The sequence below is a fragment of the Protobothrops mucrosquamatus genome, unplaced genomic scaffold, assembly GCF_001527695.2.
Source record: "Protobothrops mucrosquamatus isolate PMUCROS unplaced genomic scaffold, P.Mucros_1.0 scaffold518, whole genome shotgun sequence".
Classification (NCBI taxonomy): Eukaryota; Metazoa; Chordata; class Lepidosauria; order Squamata; family Viperidae; genus Protobothrops; species Protobothrops mucrosquamatus.
In genome coordinates this window covers 548250-573928 of record NW_015386831.1, presented here as the reverse complement: position 1 = coordinate 573928, position 25679 = coordinate 548250, and the positions used below count along the sequence as shown (strand labels likewise).

General features: G+C 37.4%; 2 protein-coding genes across 2 annotated transcripts in view; one reads left to right on the top strand and one right to left on the bottom strand.

The window, feature by feature from the left end:
* CRYBG1 (crystallin beta-gamma domain containing 1) overlaps positions 1–21738 on the top strand; it is a 46674-nt gene extending 24936 nt beyond the window's left edge. Inside the window, exons 12-21 of the mRNA XM_015816897.1 lie at positions 1323–1468; positions 4404–4530; positions 4644–4676; positions 4917–5026; positions 7191–7320; positions 9829–9968; positions 12492–12615; positions 13530–13688; positions 16085–16247; positions 19520–21738. Of these exons, the coding sequence (XP_015672383.1) occupies positions 1323–1468; positions 4404–4530; positions 4644–4676; positions 4917–5026; positions 7191–7320; positions 9829–9968; positions 12492–12615; positions 13530–13688; positions 16085–16247; positions 19520–19608 (1221 nt within the window). The 3' untranslated portion in view covers positions 19609–21738. The remainder of the gene's footprint in view (positions 1–1322; positions 1469–4403; positions 4531–4643; positions 4677–4916; positions 5027–7190; positions 7321–9828; positions 9969–12491; positions 12616–13529; positions 13689–16084; positions 16248–19519) is intronic.
* A 728-nt stretch (positions 21739–22466) lies between these two features.
* RTN4IP1 (reticulon 4 interacting protein 1) overlaps positions 22467–25679 on the bottom strand; it is a 15087-nt gene continuing 11874 nt past the window's right edge. The window contains exon 9 of the mRNA XM_015816896.1: positions 22467–22586. Coding sequence (XP_015672382.1) covers positions 22467–22586 — 120 coding nt within the window. The remainder of the gene's footprint in view (positions 22587–25679) is intronic.

Sequence of the window (25679 nt, the reverse complement as noted above, 5' to 3'; positions counted from 1 at the left end):
TTACCAGAAGTCTTGGTTGCTGGCATGATGTGAACTTTAGTCCAACATATTACTTAATGTGTATCTTCCTGAGCCTCATCCCTGTGGCATTCTAGGCATCTGAAGGATTTGTTCCATTGCCTGCTTGTCTGGGAACTGTCGCTTTGCTGTGTATGATTCTGATGAAATCCCAGGCTGTACCGATCAAAGTGCAAGGAACAACTGTGTATTTGTCATGTATAGCAGAAAGGAAGTAAGAAAGGAGGATTGATAATGATAGCAATTTAAGCTTTCTGCATTCTCTGAAAACAGAAACAAGATTGCCAAAACAGCATAGGTGAAAATCAATCAGAACTTGAGGCTAATCTGAAGTCCGAAAAACGTGGAAGGAACAGCCGTGCAGAGCCTCTCTTGTTCCTCCTCTTGAGGCATGAAAGCATATCCCCACACCAGAATCAAACAGAGGGGTTTTTTTTCCCCCTTGTTCCTAAATAGGGAAGTGGAGCTCTCTCCCATTTCTTTGTATTTATTTCCATTAATGGATCCATCAGCAAACTGTTGAGAGCCAGGACAACAACTCCAATGTAATTATGTGGTGTCACCAACTGGTATAGAAAAGAAGGGGAGGGTTTGCAAGTTTAATGCACTTCCTGCATTAAAAGGCTGAGGAGAGAAATGCCTGTAGCAAAGAATCTGTGCTCGGATGTGTGTTTTAGTCAGCATCCAGATTACCTGCAGCACTGAAAGTGCTAAGACAGCATTTGCTCATGTCATTGAAATTAGTTTTTTCCTATGAGGTTGGCTCTTGTTGCTCTTTCACTGTGATTCTTTTGACTGCAAGGCAACTTTGTCCTCACAGACTTTGGAGCATCAAAGGAAATGTGCCATTATCAACTGAGTGTACTTGTTTCCAACTTGCTGCTCTCTAGATATGTTGGCTATTGGGCCTGCTAACTAAGAGTTTTGGGCACTGATGTTCCAGTGTATCCAGAAGGCACTGAGTTAGCTGAAGGCTGTTTAAGGGTTAATCTCCTCCTTTAGAGGATTTCTTTTGATTGAACAATTAATCTGCTAAATACCCCCAAACCAGATATTCCTAATATCTGTAAAGAGTGAAGGCAGTTTCTAAGAGAGTGCTAGGGTGTTCTTTCTGTGTTTTTTTTTATCCTCCAATTTTCTTCTTACTGTTGGTTTCCTCTTTACACTGTCCTAGTCTTCCTACCACATCTATAGTATATATAAGGCAACAATAATATGATCAAGTGGGAATTGCTTTTACATGATAAACAGTTAATTTTTTCTTTGTTTTTCTGTTTATCTTCTTTTGGTTTTTCTCTCTTCAGGATCTGATGCACCCTCACATGATAATGTACACTGAAAAAGACTTTGGGACTAAAGGTTCCAGTATAAATGTATTAGGGATTATTTCAAATTTGAAGGATACTGGCTATGGATTAAGGACACAATCCGTAAATGTGATTAGTGGAGTGTAAGTAAGATGATCATTTTAAATTTAATGGTGAATGTTGGCATAGGAGAATAAATACAAGGGCATCAGACATTATATTCATTAGCATTTTGAGTAAAAACTCTTCATATTAAAATGCCAAAGAAAAAAGCTTATGAAACAGGGTTTTTTTTTAAAAAAAAGTGCAGTTTCTTGGGTGAATTTTAAATGTTATTAGGAAGATGATAGCAGATTAAACTAGAACCATAGGCTCACAGAGTTGAAAGAGGTCATAAAAACAACTGAGTTTACCCCTCTGATCAGTAAAGAAATCTAAATTAAAGCATCTTAAATAGATGGTTCTTCACCTCCACTTGAATAAATCCAGTGAAGGGAAGTCCACTATATCTCTGTCCATCGGTTGTTTGTAACACTGGTGAACTGTTCTTAGTTCTTCTTTTTTTTCTAACATTCTCTTAGAATCTGTTTCCCTCTAACTTAAACCCATTATTTCTTCTGGAGCAGAGTTCTTGTACTTTGGAGCAAGAGAAAATAAGTTCTATATAACATTCTTTCAATTATTTGAAGTACAATTATTCCCTTCTCAGGCATTTTTCCTCAAAACTAAATATGCCCATCATTCTTAATCTCTCTTTAGTGAACTTGTTTCTAGTCCCATGATAATTTCAATTACCCTTCTTTGAATTTGTTTAATTTTTTGAATCCTCTTAAAACATGGTGCCCAGAATTCAGCACATAAATGGAGGCAATATCTCAACTATGGAGAATAGTCTGGATTTATCCATTTCCATAATTTGAAAATTATATAACTGCTAATACAGGCTAAAACTAGTTTGCCTTTTTTTACAGCCACGTTGTTGGCTCATATTCAATTTAAAATCAGTTAAGTGTTCCAAGGTTTTTTTTTAAGACGGTTGGATTAATATGTTGGTGATCCATGGCCCCTAAGTAAAAACTTTCAGTGCTCTGAAATTTGTCATGTAAGGTACATTTTTGCAATTATATATGCGTAATAGGTTACAAACCTACTTACTGCTTTCTTCCTTTCAGAGACAAAAGGTGTGCTGTACTATTCTGCCACTTTACATAAATATTTAATTCCCTCCAGGAATACATTTGTCATAGTTTGGCAACTCTGTCAAAGCACTTTCAAGATGAAGTGCCTGGCAACATAAACAAATGTCCTTGTCCTGATTCAGGAGTGGTGATTAACACAGGATCCTAATCCTACTCAGATTAGTCTTCTACACTACACTGAGTTCCCATGAATGAAATCAAAGCAAGAGAAGAACTTGTATTCGCTAATGACATCTATTTTTGTCGTGTTCCTATGGAATATATATCCCAACTCTGAATTTTCTGTTTTTTCCCCAACTTTTCCTTTAAAGGTTTATACTGTGCACCATTTGATCATAGAATTATTACTGACTTCAGTAAAACTCACTTTGGGCAGCTCACTATGATTTTTAAAAAAAACCCGGCTGCTCAAATTCCATCAAAATACTGTAATTTAAACAACGAATAGATCATTCTAAGTGCAAAGGTGCCTCTGTCCTTTTAGGTATGAGCAGAAACTGAAGCATAAGGAAGGGATCAGGTCAACTATCATTTGAAGAAAGTGCTATTCTAGCTTCTTCATGTTTGCTTTCTCTTAACTATATACAAACCATTAAATTTATACAGTTAAGTACAGAAAAAAAACTCACTTGAAATTTATCAGGACCTAAAGTGGGTCATAATTAAAATTAGCAAACAAGCAGTATTATTTTACTTAACAAACTACGCCCTGTCTGGCAAGATGGTGATATTTGGCTTTCTCTTTACAAACCAACTTCACTGGGAGACCCTGAGTGTGTCTTTTCATTTAAAACTATACCTACTATTTAAACAGTTTAAGGGACACTCAAAATGTTTTTCCTGCAATAGCAGCTCCACAAGCAGGATACAGTACTGTGCTTGTTCTTGTTGAGAAAGCACAAATTAAGGGAATAATATGTAATACTAAAAAGGAGGTAAATTATAGTTGGCACAAATCATGCAATGCATTTTCATGGTATCTTACTGCAGAGTGAAGAAAGTATTATTCTTTATTTAGATTCTCAGTATAAAAACCATATTAATGTTTTCAATTATGTATTAATGAATAGGAGTAGCATGATGTTTGTAGAATGAAAAGCCTCATATGTTTGAGAATCAGCCAGGTCTGAACTGTTGTCAAAACTTTGAGTTCAGGTTGAAGTGCAAACACACCTTGTTGGACTTAGTGGTTAACCTGTTGTTCATACCTTGTCACTTTGGCCAAGCAATTTTACAGCTGTATATCAGAATAAACATTAACCAACTCATTACCAAGGTAGTTAAACAAAATTCAAAAGGATAAACATAAAATAAAAGAAGAGGCCAAAACATATAACATCCATGTAATATGCCATTCTCCTAACCTTTTGTACATATCTTGTGATATTTTGCTGTAACACTTGGAGAATTAGGGGAAGTGAAATATACAAAAACTTTGCAAAAGGAACAGATATATAAAATCACAGGTTACAATTAAAAATAGCTTTAACTTCATTATTAACATGTCAGTCCTGAAACTGAATTGAGTTTAATAGGAGATATTCCTAGAGGAGGTAGGATTGTGTCTTCAAATTGCATAATAATAGGAAAAAATATAAAAGTTTCCTAAAATGTATATGAGTGGCAGAGTCTGAACAGAGCAGTTTCCTACAAATTCTGCATGGATATAGGCATTGAGTCCTTTTTTTAAAAAAAATGGAATTATTTGTTACGTGAACTGAAGAAAATTATGTACAGAGGCAAATCATGCTCCTTTTAAAAAAAACCCCTATGTATACAACTATGTCATTCTGTTCTTTTATTGACTATATATATAAATATAAATATAAATGTAAAGTTCCATTAAAATCCTAGTATAATATAATTGTCATTTTTTCAGGTGGGTGGCTTATGAAAACCCTGACTTTACAGGAGAACAATATATTCTTGATAAAGGAATGTATCCCAGCTATGAAGCTTGGGGGGCAAAGAATAATAAGATATCTTCAGTTCAACCCATACTTTTGGTAAGAAAATTACTCTTTTTAGAAAAACATACAAGTTTTTAAAATGTATCTCCTCATTTATAATTTTCTTTTCTGGTGTCATTTTCTTATTCTTTGTTCTCTATATTTTTTAGGATATCATCAATGATCATGTGGGAAAATTTAAGGTAAAAATAACCAAATATTTTGCACAGGCAATATGGAATGGAAGCCAAGTCAGAAGTATAGAGACTTTTAAAAAGTGAAGAATTGGGATATGGGGAGAGTTGCTGATAGAATAGTTTGCAGAGTATAAACATAATCCAGGAAGGAACAGCAAAAAAAAAGACCATATCTGAATCAAGAGAGAGAAGATCGATTATGTCTGGATGTATTGTTAATCTATGTGATCTGTGTTACCTTTAAAGGTCCAATTATTTTCAAAACCAGAGTTCCAAGGCAGCAGTCAAATACTTGAGAAAGATGTTTCTCAAATTGTGGAATTTCCTGCTAAATCTTCAAAGGTATTATCTGGCAGGTGAGTGAAAAGTTACTTTGAAGTGTTCTGATCCAGGGCTTTTCAACCGGTGGTATGCAGCCCTGCCCAGCCAAGTGTAGTGGGGGAGGGAATGGGCCAGAATAGGAAAGGATTTCCCGTGAGAGAGTCCTCTGGAGCTGCAGAGTGGCTGGGGCGAGGCAAAGGCCCCAGGCTCACTTCCGGCTCACCTGGAAGAGAAAGGAGGAGGGGGCGGAGACAGGAGAGGCTATAAAACAGACATGTCAAACTCGCGACGTCATGTGACGTCGCACAACATATCGGCAGTGTTTTGCCATTGCCAGCAATGGGGTGAGCGCGGCTTCCGCGTGACACGTGTGGCCTGCGGGCCGGCAGTTTGAAACCCCTGCTATAAAAGGAAGCAGTTTGAGTGGGAGAGGGAGAGAGAAAAAAAGCAGCAGCCTTGGGAGGAGGCGGAGTCAGCTCTAGCTGCACCGAAAGAAAAGAAGAAGGAGGAGGAGGGTGGGGGGAGAGGAGAGGAGATCAAGCCGGCCGGTCATGAGCCAATCTACAACTGCTGTGGCAGCCACCTGTGCTGGCAGCAGCAAACAGGCAAGAAATGCAGCGGGGGAAGGGTCGCCCTCCAAGAGGAATGAAAAAAGGCAGCTTTTTGTGACCAAAGTTTTGGGATTTGTGCAATGTGGGCTTTGTGTTCTTAAGGAGTGTTTGGCAATTTCTGTTTGGCTGATGTCTGGTGTTAGCTTCTATTGCTCTGCTGTTGTTAGCTGTAAGTTTTGCTGCAAGGGATTTTGAAGTATTTTTCTCCCGAATGGATTTTGCCTGTAGCATTCCTTTACTTATGAATGGAGCCATTTGGGGAGGCTGCCTTAGTCTGCAGCCAGTATTTATTTACTTTTTTTTTCTTCCTTAAGTGCCGGCTGCGCTCCTTAACTTTCCTTTCTAGCCAGTAGCTAATTCTTAAAGGGGAATGCGCCTTTTTAAGCTAGTTCCCTCAATGGCTTCTCTTTTCTGTCTCTGGAGGTTTTTCCTTGTTTGATGAATATATGGAAGAGGGAAAATGGGGGGGTTGTTCAATTTTTTCCTTCAGAAGGAGATGGGAATGAGAAAGAGGGAGGCAGGGACCGAGGGAGAGAGGGAAGGAAGTCCCGCTTTAGCACTTGGCCACCAGCAGCCCTGCCATTGACTTTGCTTGTCAAAAGGTTGCAAAAGGAGATCACATAACCCTGGGACACTGACCATCATAAATATGAATCAGTTGCCAAGCATCCAAATATAAATCACATGACCCTGGGCATGCTGCAATGGTCATAAGTGTGAAAAATGGTCATAAGTCATTTCAGTGCAATTGCAACTTTGAACAGGGTTTTGGTTTTTTTTGGTCATCAAGTTTTGACACCTTGCTAGGTGGTACTCGAATATTGCCATATCCTAAAAGTGGTACAATCGGTGAAAAGGTTGAAAAGCACTGTTCTAGTCAACAAGCTATTGTGGAAGCACATTTTTGAAAGAGGCATAAAGGGAGGTTATCTAGGCCGGGCTGGATGGATACATACTTTTATGCTGATGCATGAAACCACTCCAAATCACGGGGTGTTTATGGGCAACCACAACTATATTGAGTTTCCTGTATTTTTTGTTTTTAATAAGTTAAAATATACCTAAGATGAATGACAGAGGGATGAGTCCAAAAACACATTGAAAGATGTTTTAATCAACGCTGTTTCCCATAGAAATAAATAAGACTTACTAGTGCCTTGCATTTGAAGGGAGAAATGTGATTCAGAGGACTTGTCAGTAACACTTAAACCATCTTCTTTCCTAAGGATTCTAAGACTGCAGCTATTTTAAGGGTGCACCTGAGTATATTTCTTTCATCAGATCCAAAGCATTTGCCCTGCTCTGAAGTTGTCTGTTTGAATTATTTCTTTTACATTTTAGAAAGTGTTTCTGGATTCTCTTTTAATTAAGTACAAAAAAGGGAAGTAGTTGACGATTTTGTAAATTGTATCATTTCATATTGCTGTTCTTAAAAATCTGATTTCTGCCCCTCGTCTTCACCAAAGAAATAATAGAATAGAAATACTAAATAGTTGCTGCATTTGGCCCAGCACTCTTGTCAGCAAGTTTTCAATCTTGAAATTATTAAAAATCTATCTTATGTTCTTACTTACATTTTTTCTTGTAGTTGGATTGCATACGATAAAGAAAATTACTCTGGGAATCAGTATGTGTTAGAAGAAGGAGCCTATCCTGATCTGTCTGCAATGGGTTGCCTACCCCAAACATGTTTGAAGTCTTTACAAGTTGTAAATATTGTAAGTTATAAAAAGGAGTTTTATAGCCAAGTAGGTTAGAAAAGGGTGAGGCTTCAAATATATATGTGAATGATTTATGTGAGGCACAGCAGTGAGAGCATATGAATTATAATCCTAAGTAATAACATATTTTATTCTGCATACTTTTAAATATTTACAGATTGTTAATTTGTTTAGAAAGTTATTAATCTATAACTCCCATCAGTCAACACAATTTTAAAAAATAAGAATTAATTCTTTGATAACCCAGTCTTCTTTTTCAGAGTTGACTTTGCAACTAAAACGTGATCTGTTTTTTAATATATGCCCCCCAGAATCTTTTAGGATGATGTGGCTTGTAAATAGTACAAAAACAAAAATAGAAATGTAAAACAAAAATGTATCTCACCTGTCTCAGTGGCTTGAAGTATTTTTCACTCTGGAGCAGGGGTCTTCAAACTTGGCCCTTTGATGACTTGTGGACTTCAACTCCCAGAATTCCTCAGCCAGGCATGCTGGCTGAGGAATTCTGGGAGCTGAAGTCCATAAATCATAAAAGGGCCAAGTTTGAAGACCCCTGCTCTAGACCAACTCAGTTTCTAGTACTGGAGTTGAATTAAAAGCAAAGCAGCTTCAAGTGAAAGTATGCAATGAGTTCAACAGAGAAGAGAAGAAGGTTCTTTTCTGCTAAGTCGTCTTTGAGTACAGAAATAGAAACCAAACTTCTATCTTTATATGATCAGGCTAGAGGCATCATATGCCTATAGCTATATCTATGCCAGGGGTCTTCAAACTTGGCCCTTTTATGACTTGTGGACTTTAAGTCCCAAAATTCCTTTAGCCAGCATGCCTGGCTGAGGAATTCTGGGAGTTGAAGTCCACAAGTCCTAAAAGGGCCAAGTTTGAAGACCCCTGATCTACGCCTTCCTGGGATGTATGTGTATGAGATAAAACTAGAACAAAAGATTTCCCTGGATGTTGCAGCATACTTGACACAACTGCGTTCATTATGTAGCACAACATGAGAAGACGTCACTAAGTTGGACTCCATAATGCCATAATGTTTTCTTGGTTACAGAATGTTACTAATTGGCTGGAATAATACCGGAAAGAAAAATAAAGAGGTTTTACAAAATAGGGAGAGAAAGATAATTGTGTGGGTATTAACAGCGATGATAAACATGGGCTGGAATTTCAACATGTTTACGCCCCTCAGTTTTTCTTAGATGAAAGCTTAAATCAACCTGAGTAGATAATCCTACTTGAAGAGTATATTAATTTGTCCCTGAAGAATCCAAACAAATCTGTTTTGAATTTGAAAAAAAGGTTGTACCCTTTTGAACAGAATAATTTCCACTGCAAGGCAAAGGTTACTTTTAGCATTAGGGTAACTTGAACTTGTACTGAAGGGTGCTCTTTTTTTGCTAAATGATTCAGGTATATAAAATGCATTGTTGTGTAGAATTAAAGGGATATGTAGATAAAGTAAGGTTATGTACTGCACTTTTTATCTGATTATTAAACAGAATAAAACTATACGCTGATGCAAATTAACAAAATGAAAAAAAAGTCTATTTTACGTGGTTCAGGACGGCAGATACTTGCTGCAGAAAGTCAGTTATATAATACATAAAACTAGCTCCTTGCAAATGAACTTTCAGTGAATCAGTAAAGTCCACTAAGAATCACCAAGTCCAAGAAATCTGAAGAGCACCGATTCATAGAAGGCTAGAAGGCTTCGTTTGGAAAATTATATGGTCTTATTAGTAATTCTTCCTCAGAGAAAGCAAGTCTTTTGGAATTCTAACATTGTGGTACTAGCAATAAAGAACTGTAAATATTCCAGAAGCCAACAATTTGCAAGGGAATTCTGGAAACTCGGCTATTGCTGAGTCATGAAAATGTCAGCCAAGAATGAAAGGTGTGGTTGTAGGTAATCACCTTGCTTCTCCTCCTTGTTTTCCTCCCACACCTGGAATAACTTTTCAATGAGTAAAGTCCTTCATTCTAGACTTTGCCATCTGGACAGTTTTATATGGTGGAATTATTTGAAAAGATAAAGATTTTACTTAAATAAATTATTTAGCAGAACTGAACAATTCCCAATAAACGAAGTGGGAAAAGATATAACGTGTTTATTCTATTCAATATATATATATGTATATATATATACGTGTATATATATATATACGTGTGTATATATATATGTATGTATGTATGTATGTATGTATGTATGTTCAAAGGGTCACAAACCGTGAGACCACCAGGAGGTTAAAAAGTACAAAAGTTTATTACTATTAAAACATTAAAACACCTAGCTTTCGCCGGCCTCTTGCCGGCTTCGTCAGGGTGACTAGCCATCAGTGGGGTGGCTGTTTTTATAGGAGCGGTGAATATATATATTCAGTTTGGGGGGAAAAATCGCCCACAGTGTTTCATGTTTATATCATTTTTTATATCTAGAATATTAGCACTATAATTCCCTGCTGTCAAAACAATAACTTAAGACCTCCCTTTTTTAAACAATAGGAACTTTCTGAGCCAGTTATAACCCTTTTTGAAAAAGAAAACTTCAGAGGAAAGAAATTTGAATTCATTACAGAAATAGTAAATCTCGAGTTTCTTGGCTACAATCCTCATATTGCTTCAGTAGAAGTCCAGGGTGGCATGTAAGTTACAGTTTGAACTTGAACATTTATTATTTGTAGAATTTAAATACGATTTCCTATAATGCTTGCTTTAATATATCGTTCCAGTATCTATATGAAAGCATATATACCTGTCTTTTTGTCAACCTAGGCACAGACAATTGACAATTACTGGTTTCAGATTTACCCAGGGAACTAAACCAAACAGTTTTTTTCTTAGATGCTTATATTACAGAAAATAGCAAAATCATGTTGGTGTTTTTAATATAATATGCCAGAAAAATAATACTTAATTTCACACAATTGATAAGATTTTTGTCACAGATTTGCTAGAGGTGGATATTATGTTCCACTCTCCACCAGGCAGGTTATGCCATTTAAAAAAAAAAAGTTAAACATAGTTTAGTTGCATATTTGAATGAAGAAAAGTATCTCCATCTTGTTCCCTTAAGGTAGAAACATCTCCATTAAAACTCCTTCAATTAATAGAACAGAAAAAGGTCAATAGACTTCTTTATGCATTCTCAAAATCTATTCTAGCAGCTTCTGGAAATTTGCATAACTAATTTGGGGGATCAGAGATTGCAGGAGGAAAAATCTGCTCACCCATCATTGGATTTAGCTCACTATTAATAAATGCCTTGATTTTTAAGCCAATCTCAAATCTTAACCTTAAACCATGCTTCAAGAATTCAAACGTAATAGTTATTTAGGTGTTAATATGTGCTCCTACATATCCTCTGGAAATTAATGTAATGAATCAGTATAAAACTATGTTATTCTACAAATGAGGGAGTGCTAAACAAAGAGAGGCTCCTATTTCTTGGTTTTCTAAGAGCCTATTAAACATTGTGGCTTTATTAGATTCAAACATGTGAAATGGCTTTGTTAGATTCAAACATGTGAAATCGTTATTGAATATAAAATAGACATAAAACAGACTTTGGAAGATCTCTTATAGAATGTCATGGGAAATATACTGACAAATATAATGATATACTTGAAATTGGTTCTAAAATATACCTGTAATAGATAAATACAGGTTGTCCTCGAGTTACGAGTGTAATGGAGCCTGCACATTCCACTCGTAACTCGAAAACTCATAGAATGAATCTTGTATCTCGAATGAGATCACTCCCTGCTCGTTAAGACGTACACAGCTCATTAAGTGCATATGAGGTATCTGAAGGTGGGGAAGGCCATTGGAGGCGTAGTGATGGAACAGGCTCCCAAGGCCTTCCCGACCCATTAAGATACCTCGTGCTTCTCCCTCCCTTCTTGCCACACCGGACTCATTTACCTTGAAAAGATCTGTCTCCTGTCTGCCACGGTTCCTGCTTTTGAGGGACAGGAGAGTAGATAGAAGCCCCTGGGTGCCGTAATATCGTGTGAGTTCAGGCACTGATCCTCTTTCGCAGAGAATGGTTGCCTGAATTCTCACGCTGTTCGGTTCCTGCCTCCTGCTTCCCCCCAACTCCGGAGCCATGCAGCCGCCACCCCCGGAACAGAGATTGGGGGGGCTTCTGGATGCCTCCGGAGATTGGATCCAGGCCCCGGAGGGTTCTTACAAGCTGTTTGCGCCAGGAACGGAGGTTGGGGGGGAGGGCTTCTGCATGCCTCCGGAGGTTGGATCCAACCTCCAGAAGCTCCTTTCTGGGCACAAACAGCTTGGAGCAGTTCTCTGAGGGCTGGATCCAACCTCCAGAGGCATTCAGAAACACCCCCCCTCCGACCTCTGTTCCTGGCGCAAACAGCTTGGAAGACCCCTCCGAGGCTTAGATCCAACCTCCGGAACTCCTTTCCAGGCAACAGCAGCTTGGAGCAGTCCTTCAAGGGCTGGATCCAACCTCCGGAGCCATGCAGAAGCCTCCCCCAGTCTCCTTTCTGGGCCGCTTAGAGGATGCCTCTGAGGCTCTGGGGACAATGGGGTCACTTTCTCCCCCAGTGCGGTGAGCTCCGGCAGGCTGGACGCGGGTGCGAGGGGCCTGGCTTTCTCCCTCAGTTGAAGGCTTCAGGCTTGCTGTCAGGCAGAAAGGAGTTGAGGGCAGGAGCAGGAGACAGGCACCTTTCGCACAGAGAATGAAATTTTCTGAGGTCCATGATTTGGCGCAACTTCAAACACACGAGATCACAGACTCCAGAAACTTCCATTCTCGGTGCAAAAAACATTTCCAAGCTGTCTTTCCTCTCCCTCAAAGGGAAACAAACTGCGGCAGAGAGGATTTTTGCAAGGTGAGTCTGGCGCGGCAGGAAGGGAGGGGGAAGCAGTTGTGAGGAATGGGGGGGAACAGGGTGAATGTTGCAAAGCCACTGAAGTCATTCATAAGGGCGAACGACTGCCATGGTGCTGCAATATTTGTAATTTTGGGACTTGCTTGTAAACACTAGGGGGCGCTCATCACGTAACTTCGAACGAGGGTTAAGTGAACGCTCGTAACTCGGGGATTACCTGTATGAAGCTTCATGCTATTACGAACTTTTTAAAAAGGGACATTTTAGCAAAAGCATGATTTTACAGATATAATTACTAGAGATTTTTTTCAGATGGATTATTTATGAACATCATAATTATAAAGGCCGTCAGATTTTACTAACGCCTAAAAAAATATCAAACTGGAAAGACACAAGTGGCTACCACAAAATTGGTTCTCTACGACCTTTACTGCAGGTAAGAGAGTTACTACAGCCCATTTTGGGATATCAAAGCTTGTTACGAAGGTTTTTTTTATCGTTCTATCATTATTCAACTTCTCTTCCAACTTTGTTTCTTTGTCTTAATATTCCACCTGAGTACCATTTGAATCATATGATAAAAATCATGTGATTTTTATCTTCTATGAATATGACGAGCTGCAGAAATATCTGTGGTCTTTGGGACTTTTAAATGGTGGTTTTCATTCTACCAACCAGTTTTGTTCAAAATTACATCTCTGTATCAAAAAGTAAGCATATTGCCTTTCACATGTAACACTGAATAAAATCACTAGTGAATCTATTCAGTATTTCACACGAATGAATATTATTCCACTTCTCATTTTGAGGTTTTACAAATATCTTTTATTATTGATACTGAATGCTGAAATCACACATTTCTTGCTCTCAGTGATTTTTTTTTAAATTTGGAAATTAGGATTTAGTTCAGTTTTCCAATTTTGGGTACAATACAAAATTCATATGTTCTTGCTCCAAAAAATATAATAGGTATGATTATTTACTTAAAATGTCTCAACTATTTAATAGATTTCACTTTACTTCCTTATGGAAAACCTAAATACTTAACATGAAAGTCTTCTTCATAAAAGTTATTTAGGCATCAATTTCCATGTGGGAAAGATCATGTTTTCAATCTGTATGTTACCAGTCAGGTGTCAGGAATATATTCTGTTAATCTGCATGTTGTTTCTAATATGAAATAAGATAAAAATGTACAGTAAAATTAATATTCAAAATGTAGTTACAAATGTGTACATATATTTTAGTTATGTTTCCTTTAATAATATTAACATTAGTTTAAAAGAAAAGGGGGAATGCTAAATCTTGAAGGTGTTTTATTATTGCTAAAGAAAACTAGTTACATTACAGAGACAAGTGTACTTCAGACTCAGAAACAAAGATACCGGAAAATTCATGGCAGCTGATGGAAATATAGATGACTTGAGTCTTCTGAGGATACAAGCTGTGGAAGACAATAAATCTGGAGAGCAGATCTGGGTTTATCAAGATGGATTCATCAAGTACAGGGTAAAGTTCTATATGAAACATGTCTTGCTATAGAATACAATTCAGCATATTTGACAGACTTTCCACAAGACAAACAGAAAACAGGTATTGCTTCCCCACAGAAAAAAAGTAATTGAAAGGAATCCACCCTGTTTCTCTTTTTGTTTATTTACTTAATAAATACAGCCTGTGAGCAACAAGCCTCTTTTTATGATTCTTCAGCTATTTCTATCATTAGTTTTCATTACAGTTACAGTTTCTTCTTCCTATTAATTATGGCTATAACCAGTCCTTAGCAGGATTGGGACCTAGGCCATTCTCACAGTGCCTCCAGATGATGCCTCTCTTTTACCAGGCTAAAAGATGCAATCTGCATGGCATGGCATTGCTGCCAACCATCCTTCCTTCTAGATATACTTAATCCAGCATAATTGCATTTGAAGAGGCTAAGTTGGCAGCAGCTAGGTTGGTTCCCCTGTAAAAGTGTTACCTACTGGGTAAGCAAATAGGGTAGGAAATGAAAAGTGGCAGAGATTTGTAGGCAATCCCTGTAGGGCTCGGCAGTGGCAAAGTAATTATTTCAGAAGACTTGGTCATGACCCAAGGGCCTTGGTGCCTGTCTCAGTATGCTTGGGTGCTGCTAATGCCCAATCTACTCATCTGTTGTTTTCTTCTAAAATAGGATATTATTCTACTTGTGTGGTTCCATAACAACTCCTAAAATTAAAAATAAAAAAAATGGACTATATGTTCCTCCCTTCATTAATGTATTTGTTTATACTGTATTACTTAGCAGTTGAATCTTAGACTCACCCCTCTTTTCTTGAACATTTGTCTTCAAGCACTATTAAGGTGATTAAAAAAATATGAGTCAAGGTCATATTTTTCGCAACACTGCACATATTTTCAGGAATCAGCTAGGAATGAGGAAGAGGAGACTGATTGATTATTATTTATTTTGTCTTGTCTTCAGCTACATTGATTAGGGTTTTGAGCTTTTCAGAAAGGCAGATTCTATACATCTGCTATTGCTGACCCATAGCAGTTAACAACGAAAGAGAATTGTCTGTAAAATTGTAAAAACAGCTTTTGAGAGTAGAAATAATTGTTCAGTTACTAATTTATTTATCTAGTTATTTGTCGTCAGACGCCAAAACCACTTGAACTACTTGATTCCCAATTCTTCAGAACACGGTTTGCACTTCTTGAATCAAATTACAAACTTCCATCATTACATTGAGGCTTTCTATTTAATTGCCCGTCAGTTAAATCTGACCAATTGATCTAGGAGCTGATATGCAGTCTTCATGTTTAACAATGTACAGACTCGTTAACATCAAATCCAGTGAAGACAGCCGAGTGACAAGCTCTGTATCGATCTCTTGTTTACAGTTGGGTAATATCTCCCAAAGCATCCTTCCAAAGGGAGAAATTTCTCAACTATCTTTCTGTGAACCTGTCCCAGAGCGGAAAGGGTTCCTCCTTTACAAGAGCATGTTTGGACATGGGAAGACGTAAGCTGTAGCTTACAACAGACTAAAAAAGTGAAGGTGTTAATTTTAATGCCCCACCTAAAGCAACATGAAAGGGTTTTCAGTATTATCCTTTCTGATATTTGGTAACATTTGTCACATGGCTTCGATTTCTCTACATTTGAGCATATTCTTGCTGGAATTCTTGTAACCGGTCCTTAGCAGGATTGGGAAGAAGCCATTCATTCCTTAGTGATGAAGCACAACCTCACAGAATCTCCTATTAAAAGGAGGCCACTAGGCTGAGAAAACAAACAGGTTTTTCAATAGAGTAGGCCTCATTATAGTAGCTCCAAAAGTTGTATATGCTTAAACAGAAGCTAAGGCCTATTACTTACTTGCAATTTAATGATGCTAAGCAGCTTGAACTGGTGAGAAAATAATTTATATGAACTGAATTATAAATGTGATACATTGTATCTTGAATTTCAAGTAACTGGATAATTTTGTTTTTAAAATACTGTGAACGTTTGCAGCATTTCTACAAAGATATCCTTTATTTAAGTAACGAAGCTGAAATCTTTAAACACACATATTGGGAATCATTTTGGCATGAATAAATTTCCAAGTAGTAAATAAGAAATATCTGCTAATAAAGGAGAATATTTGTAGCTCAGGGTTGACATGATGGTCTCTGAGCTTGGTTGTTTTCTTGCAGACGTTTCATTACCCAAACTAGGTAACATCATCAGTGCTAGTCAGGGCTATCAGGTCTAGCACTGAGGATGTTACCTAGTTTGGGTAATGAAACGTCTGCAAGAAAACAACCAAGCTCAGAGAGCACCAAGGACCTTTCAGACATAACTGTTTTTTATCCAAGCATGTGACCAATTACTTATGTGATAGTGTGAACTGGGCTCTAATTGATGCTGTTTCCTTGCCCAGGGGTCAGAAGATCTCTGCTTAACGATTGTAGGAAATTTGATCACCCCTGGTACAAAGCTGGGCCTGGCCCTTCAGCAGAATGACGAAAAGCAAAACTGGAGTTTTAATTCTAATGGCAAGATTTACAGCAAAATGAAACCACACTTAGCATTAGATATTAAAGGTAAGAACTTTTTAGTGACACATTATGAACTTTGTTTAACGAAAATTAATTTTCATATGGTAAATGCAAAAATAAGGTCATTTTAACTCACGTAACAAGTATGATAAAGTTCCATTTATAATTGATTGTTCAAATAATAATAGCAGAGTAGTTAGAATAATTCAGTCACCTTGAATTATTTATAAATAATGAATTTGTATGAATATGAATAATATGAATTATTATTATTAATTTACAAACTGGAGTAATTTTTTTTAAAATCAGCAATTACAAAAATAAAAATAAAACCATAATGACCCCAAAGGAAAAAAAAACACCCAGTGCTTAACTAAAGGGAAGTGTTTGATTAGTATCTTTTGAAATCCAAGAGAATGTTCTAAAATAAGGGACACTATTGCTTGTTGTTGCTTTCTGACTTGATTGTACATAAGACTTTTTCTTTTAAAATTCTTTTAAAAATGAAGACGCGGTTTAAAGAGGCAGCTTTTGAACCCATAATACCTAATGCAAACTGATGAAGTGTTCATTTTGTAGAGTATTTCCAAGTAAAATGAATGTGAGGAATCAAATGATTATCCTGTAATCATAATTTACATGAGATCTCTCAGAAAAAAAACTCTTCCGAAACAATACCTATCCCTAGAGGACAACAAGTTTATCTTATAGCAAGTCTGATTAAGCTCTGAACATTGGAATAGATGTGAACATACAAAAATCACTATGTGATTCAGCAATAAATATAGGATGAGTTATTTGTATCAAAGCCCTGTCTACATTGCTGTTTTGGTTATCAATCTAAAAAAAACATGGTATGTAGTGACTCCTCAAAGTTTAAAGGACACGCCTTAATTGGGACATAAATTCCTATCCCAATGTACAACTTTATACATTACTTTCATAATGTAACTGTGCCCTCTGGAGGACACAAGAGGTAACAATAACAGCATGACTCTTGAGTATATCTATTCATAACAAATCCATCAGTTTCATGGATTTTAGGATCAGGTGGTTACATAAAGAGTGCAAGAACTGGCTATGTTTCATAGAACTAATCTGCATAACAATACTTTTAAGCTTTCATATATTGAGGAAGATGAGCAGGTTAGAAATATGAAGTATACATAAATAAAAATATCATTAGCATTTCAGGAAACTAATAAATGGAACTATTTCAAGACTCTTAATTTTATACCTCATATCTTTCACCCACTTATACATTACCAAAATGTCTTCTTGCCGATTATATTTTTACAGATAAGCTTGTGGGGATTTTTTTAATAAATAGCATCAATAACAATTTTTCTTTATATGCTGTCCCCATGTAATACACCAAAATGTTTCTGAAGATTCTATATATTTAATACGTAAGGAATGGATTATTTTCAACCATGAGATGCTTTTACCATCTGTCGTGCAAGTGCAAGACAGATGGCACATATCTATATTTCCAGCTGCAGAAAAAAAACAGGCTCTACCCTAGTACTTGAATGCAAAAGTATGCGCTTGCATGCAGCAGAACTAACTCACTGATTCTCCTAATCAGAAAGCATTTGTAAGAAAAACGTTTTCGGATAATAGATAATTAAAACTGGCAAATATTTGTGTCAGTTCAACCATGATTTGAGGTGTATAATCTAGAAAGGTTACAAAGTTAGCTTGATGAAGCTGAAGACATTGAAGATCTGGCCAAGGTTTCAATAAGAAACTGCCTGAAGTAGCAGTATATCCAGTTTATGATCCATGAGAGAAGATAGGCGGAATGGACATTTAATTTAAAAAAAAGGCAGTGCTTTTTTTGAAAGAAAAAAAAAAGGGTGCCGGAACTCACACATGTCATACAACCCGCCTTGCCTACCCTACAAGGTTCCATCCAAAAAAGGTGCCGGAACTCTGTTCTGGGCGTTCTATGAGAAAAAAAGCCCTGAAAAATGGTATACCCCAAAGTTAGCTACAAAATAATATTTTATATACACGCAATTCCTGTAGTTCTTTTGATCCATCTCTAGAAGTAACTATATTTAACATTGAGAAAATGACATTCCTGTGGTTCTACAACAATTTCTAAATTTGGAGCCCCCCCCAACTAAAGCCAAAAATATTTGTTTTGATAACTAAACACTTGTACACGTAGTTCTTGATTTACAACCAATTGTTTAGTGATCATTCGGAGGTACAATGACATTGAAAACCTTATGACTGTTTTTCACACTTGCAATTGTTGCAGCATCCCCGTAGTCATGTGATCAAAATTTGGATGCTTGGCAACTGGTTCATATAAATATGCAGTGTCCCTGGGATCATGTAATCACCTTTTGTGAACTTCTGACAAGCAAAGTCAATGGGGAAGCCACATTCACTTAACAATCCTGTTACTAACTTAACAACTGCCGTGATTCAATTAACAACTCTCTGGCAAGACAGGGCAAAATTTCCATAGCAATTGTCTTGCTTAACAACAGAAATTTTGGGCTTAATTGTGGTGGTAAATCGAGGACTACCTAACTCATCATATGTTGAGTTATAATTACACTGTGTAACGTGCTGTTGAAATACCTTTGCAAAACAAGAAAAATGCAGAAAACATTTATATGCCAGCCAATCAGAAGAATGAAATAAAATGAAGAGTATATCTTTGAAGTATTTTTTTAAGCAAAATTATCATTGTAGAAAAAGGGAGTAAATACAGAAATAGGAGTGGAAGTTTTAGGACAGGGGTGTCAAATTTTATTGAGGGCCGCATCAGTATTGAGGTTGCCCTCAGGGGGCCAGGTGGGTGTGGCCAGGGTGGGTGCAGCCTACTGGGTGGGTGTGGATGGAGTGGGTGTGGCCTACTGGTTGGGCGTGGCCAGCTCTACATCGTTTGTGTCAAGGGTGCCTGTGGGGGCCTGGGCAGGAGTGGGACAGATCTGAGGTTCTCTGGCAGAAGGGGGTGGGACCAGGGCAAGTGCCAAGGCATGGTCCACTGGAGGAGCCTCACTGTTCCTCTCACGCCATGCGGGGCAGGCTTATGGAGCTAAGACTGAATGCATTTCAGCATAGATGGCCACCACAAAATTGTACATTGGCTCCCGGCCGGCCTGGGCCAGGGCCAAGGCAGAGGGGGCCGTTCCCTCACTGTTTCCAGGATGGCTTCGTGGGCCACATGAAACCACTTCGCGGGCCGCATCCGGCCCCCGGGCCTTGTGTTTGACATGTCTGTTTTAGGATATCTGAAATGTTCAATCCAAAGATAAATCATAATAATCTGACTAAATTAAAACTTTTTTTTTTAGGGGGAAATAACTATGATCAAAACCACCTAATTCTCAGTACAGCCAGTGAAGACAAACCAACGCAGTGCTGGGAACCACTGATTATTTAAAAGGCAGATTGAGATGTAACCCAATACTTGAGAAGTGGATTAGACAAATGGTGATTTTCCAACCAGCTTGATTGTTTGAAGAAACAAAAATTGAAATGTACTCACTCCATCACTGCATCCAAGAGTAGAGTAGCCCTATATGGCTGTCATGTCACCTAAATTCTATTATGTTTGTTGACTCTGCCTTGTTTCATTCTTTTGTTCAAGCCCACTGTCCTCCATGCTCTGCAGGGGGGCAGACCAAACCAGAAGTGAGGAAGTTACTACATATGGAGCTATAATATGCCTAGAATGGACTCCCTGTTTCAGACTCTCTTTTCCAACTCTTTAGGTAGGATACAAGGAAGATGACAGGTCTGGCAAGCTCAGTCGTACTTTGCCATGAATGAAACTGTGTGTGGTATAAATATTCTGGGTTGAAAGGAAATAGTCTTAAGACTTTTCTGTCCTTTTCCTATTACAAACATTAAGGTGCATCACAAGCAGCTCTTTCGCATCACTAAGGCTACTAACATTTTAATGTGCAATTCTAAAAGTAGACTTAATGTTTTGGTGCTCCATGCTTAGAGCTGAAACTGAATTTGGAATATTTTAAAACTGCACTGGACTATTTTGTAGTGAAAACTCATTGCTAACTAGTTCAGTGCTATCAAAAAATAAATTAGCTATTTATGTAAAATCTAAAATGATTTCAGATGATTTTAAAATAAATGAAATTGTCATAGACAAATGCTTTAGTGCCTAACAAACATTTGTTGCTGAGTTTTCCCATCGGTTAAAAATGCCAATTATCTGCACGGCTGCCTTATTTTACACAATTTGCACTTATTGTCTCTGTACATGGCAAGTATACTGTTTCTCTGTTCCAAAATGATTTACTTTAAATTGCGTAACGAGCTATATGTGACTTGCGTAGCACAACAGTTCTTGCTTTTTAATCAGCTGCATTACGAAATGTTTCCCTACGTCTTTGCTTTCAACCTTCTCTGGTGAAAGTCACTATGTGTATTTCCGATTCTGTATTCATGTAATTTCAATATTCAATGTACATTTTTTCCTGCTTTACACCCCCTTATTTGCATCCACATTCCTCTAATGCTGCACTGATCATTAACATGAAAATGTCTCAAAATTTGAATTCAGAAAAATGTAATCTGAATATTATACCTGGTAGCTTCTCGAAGAACAGTTATTTTAATGTTAAAGCTGGCTTTACTTGAGCACAACTGTTTCTGCAGTAAAACAAACCCCACTTTTAAGGTAAAAATTAGTTTGTATGTAACAGCTGAATATCAAAATGTTGCAATTCTGGCAGGTCAAAAAATTCCACCAAAATTATTTGTAAAATTGTCATCACTAATGACAAAGCTACGCAATACTACTGAATAGAAAACACTGTTAATAAATCCCCGTTTCTTCAGAATGTCTAATCCTGCTGCTGCATTTTACAAGAGAAATTAGAAATAACTCCTGCATCAATAGTCTTCACTGCTCTTTCCCAGATCTGTAACTATTATTTCTGCTCTTTCTGTTATGTACACAAACCACTTGAAAAGCAGCATTGCCAGTAACTATCTTGGAGCATTAACAGATGTTGCTTGAAGCCCATGCAGGAAGCTGAGTGTCCTCCCCCCCCCCCTACACACACAATCGATAATACCACACAAAAACCTGCCACTGCAGCAGGAGGTAGCCAAGCCTGGTGCATTGGAAAGTGCCTGGCTAGGCCACACGGAGAAATCAGTAGGGGCTCAATTAGCTTCCAACACAGATCTGAAGTCATAACTAGCAATGCCCTTAGGCTGCTCAGTCAAATGTCATGAAAATCTATAAGGATTTAACAGTGCTGCACTGATTTGTTTGGAAACCGGTATTGTGTTAATTTGCCATTGTTTATTGGGAAATTATAATACTCAATCCAAATGTTAAAATGTTTACTTTGACCCCCAATCTGCTGTATAACTGTTTGCAACAATCATGTAGCTGCTATATTTTTCTGGTGATATTTTGAAACTGCTGCTTATATCTTTGATAAAGAAAATATCTTAGGGTGTGGTATTTGCAGAAAATGTCTTTGTGTCCAAACCCTTGTATAAACATATGTATTTTACAAATAAATATTACTCAGATGGAATCTGTTTTGTTTTACAAATGTAAGAATTCTGACCAAATGGTCAGGAAACATCCATGTAGCAACTGCCGCTATGCAGAATTTCAGCCATTTGCTCTAAAGGTAATATACATGGTAATCACAACACTGATTAGAAATAGAGAATCCATGGTTCAGATAAACAAAAAGCACATTTTAATTACCACAGAGAACCATCACTGCATTTACACACACCCACATAAACTCTGAATAGAAATCCCACCAATGGTTAGATCAATAGGATGAACAAACCAAACATATATTTGCATGTACATGATTCCACCCTGTAAGGGTAATTAATATTCATACAACCAGGAGACTAATACATCTAAATTATGATATCTATATCTATTTTCAACCACATATAACTCTGGTCCAATGTAGCCATTCTACAAAACCAAGTAACTTCTAAAGTTTCCCAACAACTTCATACTAATGCATGATAAAGAATCGGGTTTTTTTTTATTTCTCCACCCCACTATTATTAAATAATAATAAGGGACTGCACAAAAACATTATATGGAAATGTTTCAGTTGGAAACATTTCAGTTGGAAAATGTTAAAAGGCTAATACAAAAGTAGAATACTTCCAAAGAGTATGTTCCTGTTTTGAAGTAGGAATTCCTACAAGTGGCTAACAGAATATTTGTAACACAAGAATTTCTAAGAAAATTAATTTTTACAAAGAAATATCACAGAAACAAAGATTTCAATGCTTTTTATTAATTACATTGATCACTGTTTTTCCACGTGCATGCCCTCTTTCCATCTTCTGAAAGGCCATGGGAACATCAGAAAATTCAAAGACTTGGTCAATAACTGGATGTATCTACATGGAAGAAAAATACTGTTATTTAAAACTGCCACCAATTTCAGTATGTTTGTAATTGATCTGTAACATCTGCCTGTCTCACAGAGGTGTCACGGAAGCTTTCAAAAGCCTTTCAACAGAACTCTATAGCAATGAAACAAATTCTCAAATGATTGATTGCTTATCTATTGTTGCGCATGAAACTAATTATGAAAGCAATACTGTAGATGAGGTGAAAAAGTATAAGCAACAAAAACTAGATATACTTTCAATACCCTCCCTCTCACCAGTTTTAAGGAAGTTCTTTATTGCGAATATTTATGTCACCCAAACAACCACGTGTTTTATAGAATAAATGCTGAGCATCTGTTCACCCCCCCATACACACACACACACAAATTCTTGTCATATTTTTGCAGATATGTTTTTTTACCTTAAAGCAAATAGAAACTGATGACAGAGGGGGCAAATATAAGATGGCATCTATCGCCAGGATAAGATTCTTCATAAAAATCACCACTTAGTTCAAGGTCTACTTCAAGGTGATTTCATTTTCATTTCTTGTTTACAATAGACCAAGACATTAAAATGCCCAAAATTAGTACACAAGAAGGGGCAAATAAAGAAGAGCTAAAAGATTGAAGAAGCTACCAAAACTATGGTTTCTAATATCCAAACGCTTTCTTTTGGAAGCTATACTCATACTACTATGTGAAAACATTACATATAATGTGATTTTTTAAAAATATGTAATTTTCAGGATCGTTCTCTAGAGGGCACAATTTTACTACTCCATGATGCCCACAACATCGGGCGGGGGTGTGTGTGTGTTCAAAGAAGCAAGTTGCTTTCAGCTTAAACAGATTTTTGTTCAAGGCTACAGCAAACTAGTTCCCTTGTGCTATATTATTGCAGACCACAATATGGTTGGGTTGCTGGCCTTCAACATTGACAGGAAGTGTAATGACGGCTGGGACTGATGAGCACAGCACTTTGGTACATTAACCCCTTTATCTGGCTGGTTGATCCAGACTCATTGTTTCAATAAACCTGAAAAGGGCTGATCCTGTAACCTAGTATAATATGTCATTCACTGTTTACTCCAAACAGCCTGACTAAGACAAATATTTCTTTCGGTACACACAACCATAGGAGTCAGCAGGTGGTGATGTGACAGTAAAAGGAGATTAGCAAGACAATGAAAACACTATCTTTGTGTTACATTTACACACCATTCAAAAGAGAGGGGGGGGGAACCTAAGAAGGAAACAAAAAAGGTCAGAACACATCCTCTTCAGCAGCCAATATCCAGATAAGCAGAGATTAACACCAGATAAATAATTAAGCAGAAAACAATAGCCTAATCAAAGGACATAGAAGCAGACAAACAATCAAGCAGAAAATAACCTAATCAAGGAACTACCAAGGAGAAAACTACATTGCCACCAACACTGGCCGAGGAAAACAATTATATATATATTTAGAGAGCAAATACTAGATTCACTAGCATGATCACGTTACCTAATCAGGTAATGAAATGTCTGCAAACAAATGACCAAACCCAGGAAGGACCAAGGCCTCCGCAGCAGAAAAGGGTTGTATACATCCACAAAGAACTATTACTGAACTCTGAATACACAATTGTCCATTATTGGTCCATCGCTCATTAATGTAATCAGTCTATATATTAATAGCAAACTGAATTCTTACGTTGATCATGCTCTAGGCAAAATAGTGTCCTTATGTAACAAGATTATCAGGAGTCGCCAAGAAAACTCTTCAGTTTTGTTCACCCACAAATATGGAGAAAATAAATCAAGATTTTAAAAGAACAGGAGGGCAATCAAAATAGACCCTTGAAACAGAAACCTTATTTGGTTGGACGAGAGTAATGTATCCCGTAATTGTGGCAGGGTACAACTGTACTTTTATACTCTGGGTTCTACTGACACATATTGATAAACTAAAGGAACATGTCCTTCCAGTTAGTTTTGTGACATAGAAGGTCACTATGACACCCCGAGTTCTTTCGTCCTTTGTGAAGGTCACAACCTCGTAAGTGGCGAAGACCTCCGTCCAACGTAGGTAATTACTGAATACTATCATTACTTTAAGTTTGACTCCTTTAATGACTGAAGTTTTAGGTGAAGAAAAATGGAGTACAACTATAGGAACCAACGGGAACAAACCAACATTTGGTTGAGTTGTGGCTCAGAAGGAAACATAACACTATTCTTAAAAATAACAGTGGATAAATAACCCCATTCTAGCAAGAACTCTGGTTTCATCCTGGTTCTTTGGCTCTCTTACTCCCTTCTCCCTCTGGATGGAGCCAGTGTCACACTGCAGCTTCCCTAATGAAAAGACTGGAGGGCAGACTGCTAAGGTTCTCCCTCAGAGCAACATCTTTTGAACAAATAACAGAAAAAGCACATGGATCACAGCAAAGATGGCCACATTGAATTAAACTAATTAAACAGAATTTAACTACACTGTCTCGTCCAAAACATTGGCAATATGATGCATAGGATACTTAGGCACAAACAGTAATCCATTTCGAAACCTTTATGTTTTTACAGTTTACCAATAGACTATCCATTTATTTGTTACATTTTTCATATATTTTGGAATGAAGCTGTTCCAGGAGTTCTGCTTTCTTGGGAAGAGGGATTGAGGCAGGTCCTTACACTAATATAGAGAAAAGTCTGCAAGGGTAAATTGGAAATAGTCTTGGATTCTGCTGGCTGATTCTGCGAGGGTAAATAACAGGCAGTAAAGGTTATGTAGTTATACATAAATTTTATGTGTTTTGTGTTTGCTAACCTCTCACCCTGCTGAGTGACTTGACTGGACTCCTTATGAAGTTTCCCATCTGTACACTAGGACTAGGGTTCTCTAGCTGCCCTCTTATACTGAGTTAGGGATCCATGGACATTTATGTTGGAAAGCAAGGTACTCAAAGGATGCACACTTCTGGCAGAGGACAGGACCCCTCTCCCCGCTTTTCAAATTGGCACCCAGGTGGGCAGAAAGGCTTCAAAACTGGGTGAGTAAAGCAACCAATTAATTCACAGGCTCAGCAACACACTTTTTAAAGGACCGATACCAGAC